Source organism: Oncorhynchus kisutch, linkage group LG11 (genome assembly GCF_002021735.2).
Source record: "Oncorhynchus kisutch isolate 150728-3 linkage group LG11, Okis_V2, whole genome shotgun sequence".
Lineage (NCBI taxonomy): Eukaryota > Metazoa > Chordata > Actinopteri > Salmoniformes > Salmonidae > Oncorhynchus > Oncorhynchus kisutch.
Genome location: NC_034184.2, coordinates 57,177,199 through 57,196,760, shown reverse-complemented (window position 1 = coordinate 57,196,760; position 19,562 = coordinate 57,177,199). Strand labels below are relative to the sequence as shown.

At 41.3% G+C, this 19,562-nt stretch overlaps 1 protein-coding gene across 1 annotated transcript; it reads left to right on the top strand.

Moving 5' to 3' along the window:
• Positions 1-898: 898 nt before the first annotated feature.
• LOC109875878 (enoyl-CoA delta isomerase 2, mitochondrial-like) lies at positions 899-18,189 on the top strand. The gene is made up of 10 exons (XM_020468316.2): positions 899-1,124; positions 3,796-3,958; positions 8,913-9,011; positions 9,764-9,946; positions 10,268-10,337; positions 10,632-10,734; positions 10,854-10,974; positions 12,885-12,974; positions 13,211-13,354; positions 17,205-18,189. Exons 1-10 carry the CDS (start codon positions 1,081-1,083, stop codon positions 17,358-17,360), a joined length of 1,173 nt encoding a protein of 390 aa, XP_020323905.1. The 5' UTR covers positions 899-1,080; the 3' UTR covers positions 17,361-18,189.
• The last annotated feature ends 1,373 nt before the right edge of the window (positions 18,190-19,562 follow it).

Genomic DNA, 19,562 nt, shown 5'->3' with positions numbered 1-19,562 from the left:
TAGCCTTATAGAAATTGCTGCCCAAATAAATGCTTCACAGAGTTCAAGTAACAGACCCATTTTAACATCAACTGTTCAGGGTAGACTGCGTGAATCAAGCCTTCATAGTCGAACTGCTGCAAAGAAACCATTGCTAAATGACACCAATAATAAGAAGAGACTTGGTTGGGCCAAGAAATATGAGCAATGGACATTAGACTGGTGGAAATTTGTCCTTTGGTCTGATAAGTCTGCATGTGTGGTTCCCAACATGAAGCATGGAGTAGGATGTGTGATGATGTGGGGTTGCATTGCTGTTAACACTGTCAGGGATTTATTTTGAATTCAAGGAACTCTTAACCAGCATGTTACCACAGCAATGGTTTGCGCTTAGTGGGACTATCATTTGTTTTTCAACAAGACAATGAACCACACACCTCCAGGCTGTGTAAGGGCTATTTGACCAAGAAGGAGAGTGATGGAGTGCTGCATCAGGTGACCTGGCCTCCACAATCACCCAACCTCAACCCAATTGAGATGGTTTGGGTGAGTTGGACCGCAGAGTGAAGGACAAGCAGCCAACAAGATCTCAGCATATGTGGGAACTCCTTCAAGACTGTTGGAAAAGCATTCCAGGTGAAGCTGGTTGAGAGAATGCCAAGAGTGTGCAAAGCTGTCATCAAGGCGAAGGGTGGCTACTTTGAAGAATTTGTTTAATGGTTTTTTGGGTACTACGTGATTCCATATGTGTTATTTCATTGTTTTGATGTCATCACTATTATTCTAAAATGTATAAAATAGTACAAATAAAGAAAAACCCTTGAATGAGTAGTTGTGTCCAAACCTTTGACTGGTACTGTATATAACTCCGTGGGGAACGATTTGCGCAAGGCTCCCCAGTCCCCACGGTCATCACCTGAGCAACACGACAACAGCCTGGAACGCACCCTTCATGGAAAGGGTGGTGCAAATGCCTTAGCCAATGGTGAAGGACAACGAAGGTCAAGGGGAGGGTTCAATATTGTAAACAGCTAATTCATTTCGCTGGATTGTCTTGAACATCCAAGTTATTGTATTTTGGACTGAAATTACCAAACTGTCATGGCTGTGGCTTTACGCAAAATTTCTCCGTGGCGATTTGTCAGGTAAGATTACCTATAAAGAATCCCCTCACTTGCAATGTAGCCTATGTTGCACGGATTTGAGGTCAAACCATACACCTAGTAACAGTAAATTAGCCCGGCTAATTTAAGTAGATTTTTAGTTTAGCTGTCCTGTATGACGGGAGCTAGTTAGTTTAGCTACCGTTATAACAGTAGCCGAATCGTCATTGCGAATAGTTATTATTGTATCTTCACCATGCAGTTTTGGCTGGTTGGCACGAGAGTCTGTTAAAACTCTGCCTGTATTTAAAGGGTGTCATGTTCTGAACGAGCTAGGGCTGTCTGTCTTGCTTGGAATTAAGTTTAGCTTGCTAGGTTAGCTCAAGTTAGCTATCGCTCAGCTGTTCTGGAGTGCTTCCGTATCCCTGACGAAAAAAAGATTGCAGTCAGAGTGCAGAATAACTGCAGTTATTCTGCAATTCTGCCGTTTTTACGTCCAAAATACGACAGTCGACTTCAGTTACAGCAGCAAATGACAATATAAAAACAGGATGTTCATGACCTAACATTCCAACGTATCAGCTACCACGAAAAACACTTACACGATGACCTGTTGCTAGGATGTGGGGCAAAGGGCATAGCTGGTTGTTGAAAGGCTAGTTACTCAGTTAGCCGTTCAACAGCTAGCTATGCCCTTGGCCCCACATCCAGACGGAGCTAGGTTCCGTGTCTATCCAAAGACTCACTCTAAGGTCTAACTAGCTACCATGAATAAAAAACAGAGGAAAGGTCACAACTCATTCTTGATGACCCATCCAATGCTGTCACTACATTGTATCACAAACTGTACTGTAACTCCCAGTACATTATCTTTCGTCCTGATCCTGCTCATATGTACAGTGCCTTGCGAAAGTATTCGGCCCCCTTGAACTTTGCGACCTTTTGCCACATTTCAGGCTTCAAACATAAAGATATAAAACTGTATTTTTTTGTGAAGAATCAACAACAAGTGGGACACAATCATGAAGTGGAACGACATTTATTGGATATTTCAAACTTTTTTAACAAATCAAAAACTGAAAAATTGGGCGTGCAAAATTATTCAGCCCCCTTAAGTTAATACTTTGTAGCGCCACCTTTTGCTGAGATTACAGCTGTAAGTCGCTTGGGGTATGTCTCTATCAGTTTTGCACATCGAGAGACTGACATTTTTTCCCATTCCTCCTTGCAAAACAGCTCGAGCTCAGTGAGGTTGGATGGAGGGCATTTGTGAACAGCAGTTTTCAGTTCTTTCCACAAATTCTCGATTGGATTCAGGTCTGGACTTTGACATTCTAACACCTGGATATGTTTATTTTTGAACCATTCCATTGTAGATTTTGCTTTATGTTTTGGATCATTGTCTTGTTGGAAGACAAATCTCCATCCCAGTCTCAGGTCTTTTGCAGACTCCATCAGGTTTTCTTCCAGAATGGTCCTGTATTTGGCTCCATCCATCTTCCCATCAATTTTAACCATCTTCCCTGTCCCTGCTGAAGAAAAGCAGGCCCAAACCATGATGCTGCCACCACCGTGTTTGACAGTGGGGATGGTGTGTTCAGGGTGATGCGCTGTGTTGCTTTTACGCCAAACATAACGTTTTGCATTGTTGCCAAAAAGTTCAATTTTGGTTTCATCTGACCAGAGCACCTTCTTCCACATGTTTGGTGTGTCTCCCAGGTGGCTTGTGGCAAACTTTAAACAACACTTTTTATGGATATCTTTAAGAAATGGCTTTCTTCTTGCCACTCTTCCATAAAGGCCAGATTTGTGCAATATACGACTGATTGTTGTCCTATGGACAGAGTCTCCCACCTCAGCTGTAGTTCTCTGCAGTTCATCCAGAGTGATCATGGGCCTCTTGGCTGCATCTGTGATCAGTCTTCTACTTGTATGAGCTGAAAGTTTAGAGGGACGGCCAGGTCTTGGTAGATTTGCAGTGGTCTGATACGCCTTCCATTTCAATATTATCGCTTGCACAGTGCTCCTTGTGATGTTTAAAGCTTGGGAAATCTTTTTGTATCCAAATCCGGCTTTAAACTTCTTCACAACAGTATCTCGGACCTGCCTGGTGTGTTCCTTGTTCTTCATGATGCTCTCTGCGCTTTTAACGGACCTCTGAGACTATCACAGTGCAGGTGCATTTATACGGAGACTTGATTACACACAGGTGGATTGTATTTATCATCATTAGTCATTTAGGTCAACATTGGATCATTCAGAGATCCTCACTGAACTTCTCGAGAGAGTTTGCTGCACTGAAAGTAAAGGGGCTGAATAATTTTGCACGCCCAATTTTTCAGTTTTTGATTTGTTAAAAAAGTTTGAAATATCGTTCCACTTCATGATTGTGTCCCACTTGTTGTTGATTCTTCACAAAAAAATACAGTTTTATATCTTTATGTTTGAAGCCTGAAATGTGGCAAAAGGTCGCAAAGTTCAAGGGGGCCGAAATACTTTCGCAAGGCACTGTAATACCACTAATTATTTATAAAGGCCACTGTAGGTGTTTGGATCTAGTTTAATGCCCTCAGCCAAGTTCAGTTCATTCGTGCTTGGCTATTTAATTGAACAATTTTGGCTTATAATATTATTTAGTCTTTGTGGCAGTCAGTAATTGTTTTTGAAACCGTACCACTTATGTCACTAATTTGACCTGAAATCATCTCTTCAGGGCAGTCCAAGTCACACACTTTCCCACTCTGAAGCTGCACATGACTGGTTCTATGATGGGGGCGACGGTGGAGCAATTCAATCATGCCAAGAGTCAGATGGGCACGCTGAAGGAAGACCCTGGCAATGAGGCCAAGCTGAAAATCTATGCTCTCTTCAAACAGGTTAGAGGTCATTGTGCTTTAGTCTTAGCTACTTGGCTGTCATGTTTCTGAACATCGAGCAATGTTCCCTCTAATCTTTTTCAGTAATGAGCAAATTTCAGGTCTGCTGAGCACAAACTTTAGTTGTGAAAATTCGGTGCAACTTCTAGTGCGCTTTTACTGTGAACACTGAGGCTGTACCCGCTATAAGTTACAGTTTGAAATGGTCAAGTTGGCTACTGTGGCTATTTGATAACGTAGGCCTACCATCAAAAACAGTGGATAAAATGCATCCCATAATATTTTAACATGGAAAAAGCTATTCTATCATTCAGCAGCAGCAAATGTGTGGGGTTCAATGTAGGCCTACATTCCATGAGAAAATAACATGCAGGGAGTGACATTAACCTGTTTATCCACATGTCCTTCAGACAAGGTGACTGAAAATGTTGTCGTTTGATGCAAGAAACCACTTTACAAAATAAAATGCATTATTATTCCAATACCCTTATTACAGAGAATCAGACAAATAATGCTACCCTCTGCCTATAGGCTACTTAACTTATTCAAGACCGTCTTAAAATAGAACACGGGCCCTTTTAAGAAATTTAAAAAAGCTCTTTAACTGACTAGCTCTTCAGATGGCTAGAAATGCACATTTTGTGCTCTTATATGAAGCAACCAATCCCCCATTGTTAACTAGAAGTTAGCTATAACTGGGATAATTACTCACTAACTAGCAAAGAATATGAACAAATGTGCACAGGTGGCTACACGTAGCTCTCGCTTTGATCTGAAAACAAGCGCATCTACTTGTGACCACTCATGCTGTAAACACAGTCCAGTTCAAAGTGAATGGCACAGATCCATATATGGCCATGTCTATTTGCATATAGGCCTACTGCAGCTCTGATTGCTTATGGCGCACCGGTCTGTGTCGACGACTGGCGTGAGTCATGCCTGTCAATGCAATAGAATCTTACTCTGATGCGCTATGCCTACAAGCAAATCTCTTGCACTGGTAGTTTTGCATATTAATTCTTGCATAGTTCATTTTGTTTTTGTATGTTACATTGAAAGTGGTTAATATTGCATTGATTCGAGCACCGTTGCCACAGTAGAGCGAAACGTTGACAATGTTAACTAAAGGGGAAAAGTTCAATTTTGTGCTTCTCTGCACTGGCTGATATTTCTTCTGCTTAGCTTAGAGGGAACATTGATCAAGAGTGATAGATAGAAGGGGTGCTCCTTTTTTCTTTTGCTGTGTCACAGTTGTATTGAGTAGCATATTACTGAAAGAAGCTTTGGGCTTATAGCGGTGGGCCAGTAACTGAAGGGTAGATGATTTTGAATCCCAGGGCTAACAAAAAAAAATCTTGAGGGTTGCTGGCATCATCTCGGATGACTCAACTTACTTCAACGGACTCTGTGCGGCTCTTAGGCTGTCTGTGTGTGTGGTGTCGGGTGCTTGCATGTTTGATGCTGTTTCAGCAAAAATACAAGTTTTCATTGTACTATACACAGAAAATTCTCCAGTGTTAAATCAATACTGAAAGAGGGGGACCATATAGATACTGGAACCAGTGTTAAATTAACACACTGCTTAGTGTAAAACCTTATTTGAATATTTCCTAGAGTGCCATGCCTTTCGAGTGAATTGTAGAGTTTTACATTCTATAGCTAGAGCACTCCTGATATCTCCAGGAGTGATAAGTATCATTTTTTATCTTGATCTGTTGTGGTTTAGTACTTTCTTTTTGCTAGCTAAGGCCATCTACTTTAAGTGCTACCTGTCTTCCCAGTTGCTTACTTAGTGTGTGAACTGCTGACTGTTCATAATATGCAGATTGTTGTTTACACATCAACCAGGATAAATGGGCAGGGAATTTGTGACTTGTTTTGGTAATCAATGGCTGTATTGGAGGGGGAGTGGTTTCACCTCTCCGAGGCAATTGGTACAGGGATATGTGCTCTCCACCTCGGCTAGGCAATTAGCAATTAGTTGTGTCAGTGGTGGTTTTGTCGCAAAACTAAGGCCGTTGCCGAAATGAGGACTGTTCTGCTGAGTTATTTGAGGAAGGAAAGAGAGGGGGTTCATCACACCACTTTCTCACTTGAGTATCTTACCTAGTTATTTACAGTTGATCTAATTTAGCTCTTTTGTAGCTTTTTCTATACTTGTTTACACCTCCCCATCCCTTGGCTGCAACCCTTCTAATTTAGTCTACCTTGCAAGCACAACACATGTGGAATTCTGGGTCTCTGGCATCGTTTGGTATTGCTGATCTGCGGTCAAGAGTTCGGAGTTCATGGATCACCCTAGAGAACACTGCTACTCCAGCTGCTCGCTCTTCATCTGACTCTGTTTTCTCTCATAGTCCGAGAGCATCTGGTTGTTGTGGTGGTGGCACAAGTCTAATCATTTCTCTTACAGTGCCTTTGCGAAAGTATTCGGCCCCCTTGAACTTTGCGACCTTTTGCCACATTTCAGGCTTCAAACATAAAGATATAAAACTGTATTTTTTTGTGAAGAATCAACAACAAGTGGGACACAATCATGAAGTGGAACGATATTTCAAACTTTTTTAACAAATCAAAAACTGAAAAATTGGGCGTGCAAAATTATTCAGCCCCTTTACTTTCAGTGCAGCAAACTCTCTCCAGAAGTTCAGTGAGGATCTCTGAATGATCCAATGTTGACCTAAATGACTAATGATGATAAATACAATCCACCTGTGTGTAATCAAGTCTCCGTATAAATGCACCTGCACTGTGTTAGTCTCAGAGGTCCGTTAAAAGTGCAGAAAGCATCATGAAGAACAAGGAACACACCAGGTAGGTCCGAGATACTGTTGTGAAGAAGTTTAAAGCCGGATTTGGATAGAAAAAGATTTCCCAAGCTTTAAACATCCCAAGGAGCACTGTGCAAGCGATAATATTGAAATGGAAGGAGTATCAGACCACTGCAAATCTACCAAGACCTGGCCGTCCCTCTAAACTTTCAGCTCATACAAGGAGAAGACTGATCAGAGATGCAGCCAAGAGGCCCATGATCACTCTGGATGAACTGCAGAGATCTACAGCTGAGGTGGGAGACTCTGTCCATAGGACAACAATCAGTCGTATATTGCACAAATCTGGCCTTTATGGAGGAGTGGCAAGAAGAAAGCCATTTCTTAAAGATATCCATAAAAAGTGTCGTTTAAAGTTTGCCACAAGCCACCTGGGAGACACACCAAACATGTGGAAGAAGGTGCTCTGGTCAGATGAAACCAAAATTGAACTTTTTGGCAACAATGCAAAACGTTATGTTTGGCGTAAAAGCAACACAGCGCATCACCCTGAACACACCATCCCCACTGTCAAACATGGTGGTGGCAGCATCATGGTTTGGGCCTGCTTTTCTTCAGCAGGGACAGGGAAGATGGTTAAAATTGATGGGAAGATGGATGGAGCCAAATACAGGACCATTCTGGAAGAAAACCTGATGGAGTCTGCAAAAGACCTGAGACTGGGACGGAGATTTGTCTTCCAACAAGACAATGATCCAAAACATAAAGCAAAATCTACAATGGAATGGTTCAAAAATAAACATATCCAGGTGTTAGAATGGCCAAGTCAAAGTCCAGACCTGAATCCAATCGAGAATCTGTGGAAAGAACTGAAAACTGCTGTTCACAAATGCTCTCCATCCAACCTCACTGAGCTCGAGCTGTTTTGCAAGGAGGAATGGGAAAAAAATTCTGTCTCTCGATGTGCAAATCTGATAGACATAAGCGACTTACAGCTGTAATCGCAGCAAAAGGTGGCGCTACAAAGTATTAACTTAAGGGGGCTGAATAATTTTGCACGGGCACGGCACTGATCCCGTAGAGGTTAAAGTCATGATGGACTGCTGTTTCTCTTTGCATATTTGAGCTGTTCTTGCCATAATATGGAATTGGTCTAATTGGTCTTTTACCGCCCCTACCTTGTCACAAGTGATTTGTTCAAACTCATTAAGAAGGAAATAAATTCCACAAATTAACTTAACAAGGCACACCTGTTCATTCAAATGCATTCCAGGTGACTTCCAGGTGATTCCACCTCAAGGAGCTTGTTGAGAGAATGCCAAGAGTGTACAAAGCTGTCATTTAAGGCAAAGGGTGGCTATTTTGAAGAATATAAAATATATTTTGAACTTTTGTTGTTGTTGTTGGTTAATACATGATTCCATGTGTTATTTAATAGTTTTGATGTCTTCAGTATTATTCTACAATGTAGAAAATAGTAAAAATAAAGAAAAACCCTGGAATGAGTAGGTGTCTAAACTATTGACTGATACTGTACATATTACTTCAATTAGCTTGACTAACCTGGACCCACGCACATTGACTCGGTACCGGTACCCCCTGTATAATGTACATAGCCTCGTTATTGTTAAAATTTAGTCAATATTTTCTTAACCTATATTTTTTCTTAACTGCATTGTTGGTTAAGGGCTTGTAAATAAGCTACTACCTGTTGTATTCGGCGCATGTGACAAATAACATTTGATTTGACTTGAAGTCCACAGGACCGAAAAATTTGTTAACGCAATAACCATGCTTATGTCACTCACTAACAAATAGTAATTGGTGGTAACTAGAATTAATTTGAAAGGCACTCTGGGAAATAATTGAATAAGGTCTGACACTAAGCAGTGTGTTAATTTAACACTGATTATAGTGTGTATATGGCCCCACACTTTCAATTTTGATTTAACACTGGATAATTTGCTGTGTATGTTTTAATGATTAGAAAGCTAGCTAAGGTATCACCCCCTGTTTCAATCTGTTTTCTTCCATCTGATATCTAGTGAAAATGACCTAGATTGTTCAACGGTCAGAGTTCATGAAGGAGACAGGACAAGTACAGTAAGGCCTTAAAGTGTACTAGAGACACCGGCTGTATCTCATTTCAGTATCCCCTCTTCTCTCTTTTGGTGTCTTACTAGGCTACTCAGGGACCCTGTAACACCCCAAAGCCAGGGATGCTCGACTTTGTCGGCAAGGCCAAATGGGACGCCTGGAAGTCTCTGGGTTCTGTATCTCAGGTAATCTACATTCCAACATTGCATATACACGGAGTATACAAAACATTATTTTTATTACATAGACTGACCAGGTGAATCCAGGTGAAATCTATGATCCCTTATTGATGTCACTTATTAAATCCACTTCAATCAGTGTGGATGAAAGGGAGGAGACCGGTTAAAGAAGTATTTTTAAGCCTTGAGACAATTGAGATGGATTATGAATGTCTGCCTTTTCAGACTAGGCAAGAGAAAAGATTTGTCTTTGAACCGGGTATGGTAGTAGGTGCCAGGCGCATCGGTTTATGTCAAGAACTGCAACTCTGCTGGGTTTTTCACCCTCAACAGTTTCCTGTGTGTATCAAGAATGGTCCACCACCCAAAGGATATCCAGCCAACTTGACACAACTGTGGAAAGCATTGGAGTCGACATGGGTCAGCATCCCTGTGGAACTCCGTGTACATAACACCACTCATACATATTTTATTAAGATACCCATTTGATTATTTTTTGACTATTCTTCCCTAGTTTATTAAAAACAACAGACAAACACACGACTTGCGAGCAATTTCAAACACAGACAAAAATGATAGTAGTTAAAAAACAAAACATATTAGAATCAGCCAGTCTTACTGAATGTCACCCAAAGCCAATAAAAGAACACTAAAACCTCCGGTGTCATCACGATGTGGAGATGTGCCATTGTCTTCATACAATGAAATTGACAGACAGGAATTAATACACTGTACATCTCCCTTTTCCTTCCTCTCAGGAGGATGCCAGACAGCAGTATGTGGACCTGATCGATTCTCTGCTGGCTGCCGAGGGGCCTGCGGTAGCCGCACAGCCCACTGGGAGCGCTGCTACCTTTGATACGCTGCTGGTCTCCACGGAGGACAACATCACCACTATCCGCCTCAACAGGCCACAGAAGAAAAACGCCATCACTGTGGAGGTATTTCAAATGAATACATTTATTAAGCATTCGTGTCATAGTCTATTTCCCACTGCCCAATATCAGCGGCAGTCTAAACGGTAGACATATTTTGTAGATGGGTTTCACAGTTGTAAGTACTACACAACATTGCGAAACCATAGAGTATCCTAAGGCTAAGTGTTACCGACGTTGTGGTATTATTTTTGTGTTTCATCAATGAAATGCCTTGTCATAGTGAACGATTTGCTTACTGTCTATGAGAAGAGCAATTACAAACATCCAGTAATCATCCAGCTCTTCAATTCTGTTATTTAAAATTGTTTCCCTCTTGATATCCAGATGTACAACGAGGTCATCAAGGCTTTGGAGCAAGCTGGCAAAGATGACTCTGTCATTACTGTAATCACAGGTAAGAGCCAAACCAACCAATTTCTCCAATGGAAGTCATGAATGCATTATGGAGAGACTATCAGTAATATGAATATGCACTCTTTTGCTGGCCCAGAAATGAAACGCTAGGAATAAAGAAAAGCCAGCACACAGTATATTATGGTGCATGGAAAAAAAGCATGTGGGAGCAAGATTTACTGTGTTCCGGCTTTTCTTTCTTTCGACCTCCAAGGCTTTGCCGTGATACAGTAACTTGCACTGCGCCAGTCTTCTCAATTGCTCTAAGTGGCTCTCCCTAATTGACCCCCTCAAGGTAGTGGAGACTTCTACTGCAGTGGCAATGACCTGACAAACTTCACCAAAATCCCAGAGGGTGGAATCGAGCAGATGGCAAAGGATGCAGGCGAGTTGCTAAGGTAACGTCTTTACCCAAGAGGAGCAGGCAAAAGTTTACCTTGAAGGAACCTTTTTCCTAATGCTGTTGATATCATCTGTTGACAAATCTGTGTGTGTGTGTGTGTGTGTGTGTGTGTAGGGAGTTTGTCAAAGCGTTCATCGATTTCCCTAAGCCCCTGGTTGCAGTGGTCAATGGTCCGGCTGTGGGCGTGTCTGTCACTCTACTGGGCCTGTTCGAGATTGTCTATGCCACAGAGAGGGTAAGGTGCTTTGTCATGTCCACTCATTGCTGGCTAAGAACACATTTATATTGTATCTCTATGAGAGGTTGACCGATTAGGATTTTTCAACGCGGATACCGATTTATTGGAGTACCAAAAAAGCCGATGCCGATTTTTATATGTATTTGTAATAAACAATACTGAATGAACAATGAACACTTATTTTAACTTAATACATAAATAAATGTAGTCTCAAATAAATAATGAAACATGTTCAATTTGATTTATGTAATGCAAAAACAGTGTTGGAGAAGTAAAAGTGCAATATGTGCCATGTAAAAAAAACTAACATTTAAGTTCCTTGCTCAGAACATGAGAACAAATGAAAGATGGTGGTTCCTTTTAACATGAGTCTTCAATATTCCCAGTTAATAGGTTTTTAGGTTGTAGTTACTATAGGACTATTTCTCTCTCTACCATTTGTATTTCATATACCTTTGACTATTGGATGTTCTTATAGGCACTATAGTATTGGCAGCCTAATCTCGGGAGTTGATAGGCTTGAAGTCATAAACAGCGCTGTGCTTCAAGCATTGCTAAGAGCTGCTGTTTGAATGAATCCTTGCGAGCCTGCTGCTGCCTACCATCGCTCAGTCAGACTGCTCTATCAAAATTCAAATCGTATATTTAATTATAATATAATAAACACACAGAAATACGAGCCTTTGGTCATTAATGTGGTCAAATCCGGAAACTATCATTTCGAAAACTAAACGTTTATTCTTTCAGTGAAATACGGAACCGTTCCGTATTTGATCGAACGGGTAGCAACCCTACGTTTAAATATTACTGTTACATTGCACAACCTTCAATGTTATGTCAATTATGTACAATTCTGGCGACTTAATTACAGTCTTTGTTAGAAATAAATGGCATTTCAACAGTTCGCAACGAGCCAGGCGGCCCAAACAGCTGAATATACCCTGACTCTGCTTGCACTGAACGCAAGAGAAGTGACACAATTTCCCTAGTTATTATTGCCTGCTAACATGAATTTCTTAACTACATATGCAGGTTTTAAAAAATATACTTGTGTATTGATTTTAAGTAAGGCATTGATGTTCATTGTTAGGTACATTATTGCAACGATTGTGCTTTTTTCGCAAATGCGCTTTTGTTAAATCATCACCCGTTTGGTGAAGTTGAAGTAGGCTGTGATTCGACGATAAATTAACATATGCAACACGGAACAAGCTAGTTAACCTAGTAATATCATCAACCATGTGTAGTTAACTAGTGATTATGTGAAGATTTTTTATTTTTATTTTTATAAGATAAGTTTAATGCTAGCTAGCAACTTCCTTACAGCCACAAGGTCCTTTTGATGCTGCACTCGCGTAACAGGTGGTCAGCCTGCCACGCAGTCTCCTCGTGGATTGCAATGTAATAGGCCATAATCGGCGTCCAAAAAGGCAGATTACCAATTGTTATGAGAACTTGAAATCGTCCCTAACTATTCGGCCATGCCGATCGGTCGATCTCTATACACGTCTGTTAGTTGATAATACAATATTAGCATTGGTTTATATCAGGGTTGGGGTCAATTTCAATTCCAGTCAATTCAGAAAGTAAACCCAATTCCAAATGTTCCTCATTGAAAAGCATTGAAGATAATTGGAATTTCAGTGTACTTCCTGATTTACCTGGAATTGAATCCAAACCTGGTTTCCAACTACACTCCTGGAGAGATACTGGGTCCCCAAGCTTTTGTTCCTGCCCACCAGCACTAATATACCTGCCAAGCTTGGTCACGATTGTTGTGACCACTAGTGCACTACCCATACCACTACGTCCACATTGCCATTCTCCACTCCAATGCTTCACTATACTCTGCAGTAAGAGGGTGGGGGTATTCCTGCCTAACGTATGCTTCTTCCCCCTCCAAACAGGCTACATTCCACACCCCCTTCAGCCAGCTGGGACAGAGCCCAGAAGGCTGCTCCTCCTACACCTTCCCTAAAATAATGGGCAATGCAAAGGTATGGATGCACAACCTTGTTCTTTTGCTGCAAATGTTGCACTTCATATTCTCAGACAGTTCTTCTCAGTTTCCCTTTTTCTAACATCAATGCATGATTGATGCAAAAAAGGCAAAGTTTCGGATATGGATCAACTATTTTTTTTTAATACTTCTGTATTTTAGTTGAATGTATTTCATTTGCAATTGGAATTTAATGACATTACACTAATAGACATTGCCATGCTCTGTGACTAGGCCAGTGAGATGCTGCTGTTCAACAAGAAGCTGAGTGCCGTCCAAGCTTGTGCCCAGGGCCTGGTGACTGAGGTCTTCCCTGACAGCAGCTTCCAGACCGAAGTGGCCACCAGACTCAAGGCCTATGCAAAGCTGCCCAGAAATGTGAGTCAAAGCCCCAGTAAATATTGAAAGTCAGACGTTTGAAATGTTTGTGCATTTTGTGGAATATATTCCTGGAACGTATCAAAATTGATGAAAGCTGGTTGTATTTTACAGAACTTCCTTTTGAATGTTCCAGGAATTCTGAAAGATGTTATTATTGGCCGTATTTGCGCTTCCGAGGACCGGTGGGTGCCAAATCGTGCAAATTGAAGTTCATTGACACATTTTTCAACAAGTCCCAAGCTGATCTGATGGACAGCGCAGTTGAATATTCAAAACTGTCACCAGTATATGATATGGCAGTATATCTAGACCACAATATTACATCATCGCTAACATAAGCAGAGAAAATGTTACAGGAATGCGTCATTAAGTCTGCATGGCAATGATGGCAAGGCTACAATATTTGCACAATTGGCAATGAGTTACAGACAACTGGGCCATTGTATAATGCTTGAAGATTGTTTTGCTTCAGATCAGTAGAAGAGCTGAGCCTAAAATTGTTTGTCATGCATGCCAAAATAGATTTAATCTCATAGTAAGCCTTTGATTCTGCTTTGTGCTGTTTAGGGGGTATCATTCCCTTATTATTGTTACTACTGGGCGAGGCATAACCAATACACAATGTAAATGTATACAAATCATTCATAAATTTGCAGGTTTGATGCCTTCATTGCATGCGAAAATGAACAAATTAAAAATATTGTATTTTTCCCTACCTATACCTGTGGATGTATTTCAAGGCCTACCTTCAAATGCAGTGCCTCTTTGCTCGAAATCCAAAGAAATCAGCCAAGACTTCAGAAAAGAATTGTAGACCTCCACAAGTCTGGTTCATCTTTGGGAGCAATTTCCAAACACCTGAAGGTACCACGTTCATCTGTACAAACAATAGAACGCAAGTATAAACACTGGGACCACACAGCCGTTATACTGCTCAGGAAGGAGATGCGTTCTGTCTCCTAGAGATGAATGTACTTTGGTGTGAAAAGTGCAAATCAATTCCAGATCAACAGTAAAGGACCTTGTGACGATACTGAAGGAAACCGGTACAAAAGTATCTATATCCACAGTAAAACTGTAAAAGAGTCCTATATCGACATAACCTGAAAGGCCGCTCAGCAAGGAAGATGCCACTGCTCCAAAACAGCCATAAAAAAAGCCAGACTACAGTTTGCAACTGCACATGGGGACATAGATTGTACTTTTTTGAGAAATGTCCTCTGGTCTGATGAAACAAAAATGGAACTGTTTGGCCATAATGACCATCATTATGTTTGGAGTAAAAAGGTCGAGCTTGCAAGCCGAAGAACACCATCCCAACCGTGAAGGACGGAGGTGGCAGCATCATGTTGTGGGGGTGATTTGCAGCAGGAGGGACTGGTGCACTTCACAAAATAGATGGCATCATGAGGAGGAATATTATGTGGATATATTGAAGCAACATCTCAAGACATCATCAAGTTAAAGCTTGATCACAAATGGGTCTTCCAAATGGACAATGACCCCAAGCATACTTCCAAAGTTGGTGCAAAATGGCTTAAGGACAACGAAGTCAAGGTATTGGAGTGGCCATCACAAAGCCCTGACCTCAATCCTATAGAATATTTGTGGGTCGAACTGAAAAAGCGTGTGCAAGCAAGAAGGCCTACAAACCTGACTCTGTTACACCAGCCCTGTCAGGAGGAACGGGTCAAAATTCACCCAACTTATTGTGGGAAGCTTGTGGAAGGCTAACCGAAACGTTTGACCCAGGGGAAGCCTCTATTTAATCAGTCTTAGATTAAGACTAATGTAACAAAATGTGGAAAAGTCGAGGGGTCTGAACACTTTTGAATGCACAGTATATTTCCGGAGGGTTCTTATATCTCCTAGATATAGGACAGACACTTCAAGAGCTTGTTTCTTATGGTTTATTGGCATTTATGAATGTGTTATTCAATGCATTTCTCTGGGCTATAGTAGTAAAGGCTAAATTAAAAATTATATCAAATAATTAGTTCGTATATACAGTGCCTTGCGAAAGTATTCGGCCCCCTTGAACTTTGCGACCTTTTGCCACATTTCAGGCTTCAAACATAAAGATATAAAACTGTATTTTTTTGTGAAGAATCAACAACAAGTGGGACACAATCATGAAGTGGAATGACATTTATTGGATATTTCAAACTTTTTTAACAAATCAAAAACTGAAAAATTGGGCGTGCAAAATTATTCAGCCCCCTGAAGTTAATACTTTGTAGCGCCACCTTTTGCTGCGATTACAGCTGTAAGTCGCTTGGGGTATGTCTCTATCAGTTTTGCACATCGAGAGACTGAAATCTTTTCCCATTCCTCCTTGCAAAACAGCTCGGGTGAGGTTGGATGGAGAGCATTTGTGAACAGCAGTTTTCAGTTCTTTCCACAGATTCTCGATTGGATTCAGGTCTGGACTTTGACTTGGCCATTCTAACACCTGGATATGTTTATTTTTGAACCATTCCATTGTAGATTTTGCTTTATGTTTTGGATCATTGTCTTGTTGAAAGAGAAATCTCCGTCCCAGTCTCAGGTCTTTTGCAGACTCCATCAGGTTTTCTTCCAGAATGGTCCTGTATTTGGCTCCATCCATCTTCCCATCAATTTTAACCATCTTCCCTGTCCCTGCTGAAGAAAAGCAGGCCCTAACCATGATGCTGCCACCACCATGTTTGACAGTGGGGATGGTGTGTTCAGGGTGATGAGCTGTGTTGCTTTTACGCCAAACATAACGTTTTGCATTGTTGCCAAAAAGTTCAATTTTGGTTTCATCTGACCAGAACACCTTCTTCCACATGTTTGGTGTGTCTGCCAGGTGGCTTGTGGCAAACTTTAAACAACACTTTTTATGGATATCTTTAAGAAATGGCTTTCTTCTTGCCACTCTTCCATAAAGGCCAGATTTGTGCAATATACGACTGATTGTTGTCCTATGGACAGAGTCTCCCACCTCAGCTGTAGATCTCTGCAGTTCATCCAGAGTGATCATGTGCTTCTTGGCTGCATCTCTGATCAGTCTTCTCCTTGTATGAGCTGAAAGTTTAGAGGGACTGCCAGGTCTTGGTAGATTTGCAGTGGTCTGATACTCCTTCCATTTCAATATTATTGCTCCTTGGGATGTTTAAAGCTTGGGAAATCTTTTTGTATCCAAATCTGGCTTTAAACTTCTTCACAACAGTATCTCGGACCTGCCTGGTGTGTTCCTTGTTCTTCATGATGCTCTCTGCGCTTTTAACGGACCTCTGAGACTAACACAGTGCAGGTGCATTTATACGGAGACTTGATTACACACAGGTGGATTGTATTTATCATCATTAGTCATTTAGGTCAACATTGGATCATTCAGAGATCCTCACTGAACTTCTGGAGAGAGTTTGCTGCACTGAAAGTAAAGGGGCTGAATAATTTTGCACGCCCAATTTTTCAGTTTTTGATTTGTTAAAAAAGTTTGAAATATCCAATAAATGTCGTTCCACTTCATGATTGTGTCCCACTTGTTGTTGATTCTTCACAAAAAAATACAGTTTTATATCTTTATGTTTGAAGCCTGAAATGTGGCAAAAGGTCGCAAAGTTCAAGGGGGCCGAAATACTTTCGCAAGGCACTATATATATATTTTTTGTACCTAAAGGAGTCCTTAATTCAATAGCTAAATCGTCCATAGTATGACCATCTTAAAACAATTCTCCATTACACCAGCTCTGTCAGGGTTACCTACGGATCCGCATGAAACCAAAGACACATTTCCGCATTTCGTATGAACACTAAAGTTTTTCTAATCCTATCTATTTGACCTCTACTTTCTTCCCATGGCTGTTCCCTGGCTGCCCAGTCCCTAGCCCTGTCCAAGCAACTGATCCGTGGGACAGAGAAGGAACGTCTCCACACTGTCAACGACCAGGAGGTGGAGCGCCTGGTGGAGCGCTGGCTCTCAGATGAGTGCATGCAGGCCATCATGAGCTTCTTCCAGGCTAAGGCTAAGCTGTGAGGAGATCCTCCCCCAGAGACCCACAGACAGAGCGCCTAACCAGAGTCATGCCCATTAGGTATCAATCGGGGAAAAAATGGACCGAAACACGCTCATTTACATGAAAATGTATTCTGTCATGTGCCCTAATGAGCATGACCCACATCACACCAACCTGTACCCCCCCCCCCCCCCTTTTCCTCCCCTAGTACAGCTCCAGCCTAGATTCACTAACCTGTAAGAAGAGATGTCAATGGGATAAAGCCTGTAACCATGCTGAGCCTTGAGCTGATGCCTTTTTTTTCCCCCTTCAGTTTTATCAGTTGGTTTTGTAAATTAATTATAATATTAGTATTATTATTGTACCGTATGAACACCCAACACCCCGTTCTGTAGATTAACTGTTGATCTTGATTGTTTTGCAATTAGCATATCTGGGCATTCCATGTTTTGAAACACCAGTGAAGTTAACTGCCAAAATAAAGGAAATGCCATCATGAAGTGCCTTTTTAATAGGGCGTAGGGTCACTAACTCAGGAACCACACCTGTGTGGAAGCACCTGCTTTCAATATACTTTGTATCCCTCATTTATGCAAGTGTTTCCATTATTTTGGCAGTTACCATGGACTAAGCTTCCAAGAGGTGCATATGGTAAGTTGAAGGTGGGTAGTGCCTTACAGTCCCAAAAAACTGAGCTGAGCAAAGCGGATTGTGTTTTGCACTGTCCAATGATATTTTATATGCACTCAAAAGTATTCTTGGAGATGGCATCATTGTTTCACACATCTATATCTGTTTGACTACAGTAATAAATACATTTGAGAGAAAAAAAGAAAAAAAAAACGTCAATGTGTCTTTATCAAACTTATTTGACAAAAGGATGATAATGATGGTGAAGGGTTGTAAGATAGTTCTGCCATTTAATTTAATATCCTGTAGAGGGCGTACTGCACCAAAAAACAACTGCAACAGCTCTGCAGCCTTCATGCCAGCAATATTTTGATAGTAAATCAAAAGGGACAAAGAACGATTAGTTGCTAATTGTATACATAACATTTTGGTTTGAATGTAAGTGTATTTTAAGACATGTCTTAATATTATATAATATTATCTCATGAAACCTCTATTCTTTTGCTCATTGGTATGGGGAGGTGTACCCCTGTGTCCAGTGAGCTGAATTCAGGACAGTATTTCTGTCCATTTGGAGTGGCCTCTTTTGGCCCAAGGGCACCCCAGAGGCACATTCCAGTACTACTTCTATTCACACCATCTGCACTAGATGACATAGGTCCTCCTATCCATTGGATAAGGTTTGACAGGGCAACACAGTAGATCTCAAGGCATGAATGATGAGTTAATTTTCCAACACAACTGGGACGAGGGAAATATATTATCATGTCATCCACTGATGGTGGGGCCCCCACACTGGGCTGTCACTAACCCACTTAGGGGCCCTGCTTTGCATGTTACACCTGGTTTGCTTACCCTTTCCCTGACCGATAGCAGCTAGGCCTACATAACTTGTTTTTGCCAAGCAAAACACTTGTAGCGATAAAGTGGTCCCCAAAGGTTACCTTTCCGATCTGTGGGCTGAACATTCAAATGGCTGTGAATGGATATGGAACGTGATAGGTTGGATGAAACACTAGTATAACATAGGCCTACAATTTGAATTACGACATACTAGACTCTTGGGTATTTAGAATTGGTGTAAATTCAAACAAGGATGGCTGTAAGGTTATACCACACTACCACCTTTCGCCAGTTGCTTTGAATAGCTAAGCCTGTTCAAGTAAATCAGTGGTGTTAGTCAAAGAATGATGTTGACTCATTTGATTATATTCAAATGCTATCAGCACTGAACAAACCTAGCAAGGAGATTAGAAATCCTACAGTCAACTGACATTGAGGAAGCAATGAAGTTGAGTAGATATATAGAATAGCCTAGATATAGCCAGGGAAAGAACATTTGCAGTGATGTGTTTTCACTGTCACTGGCCGTGATGCGGCACACAGCTCTTGGAGGTCATTAGCAGTACGTGAGCATTGTCACTGAAAGGCAGTTGTTAAAACATTGGTCTCCTTTGTTCAGGGAAATAACCACTCTTTTATCTCCCAACTTTCCTCTCCGGGCACTGAGCGCCCCTTCACGGATAGGCTAGGCTTCACCTCCCGCCCTCTCGGATGCGCCATCCAACCAAATGTTGGCATTTCCAGAAGTG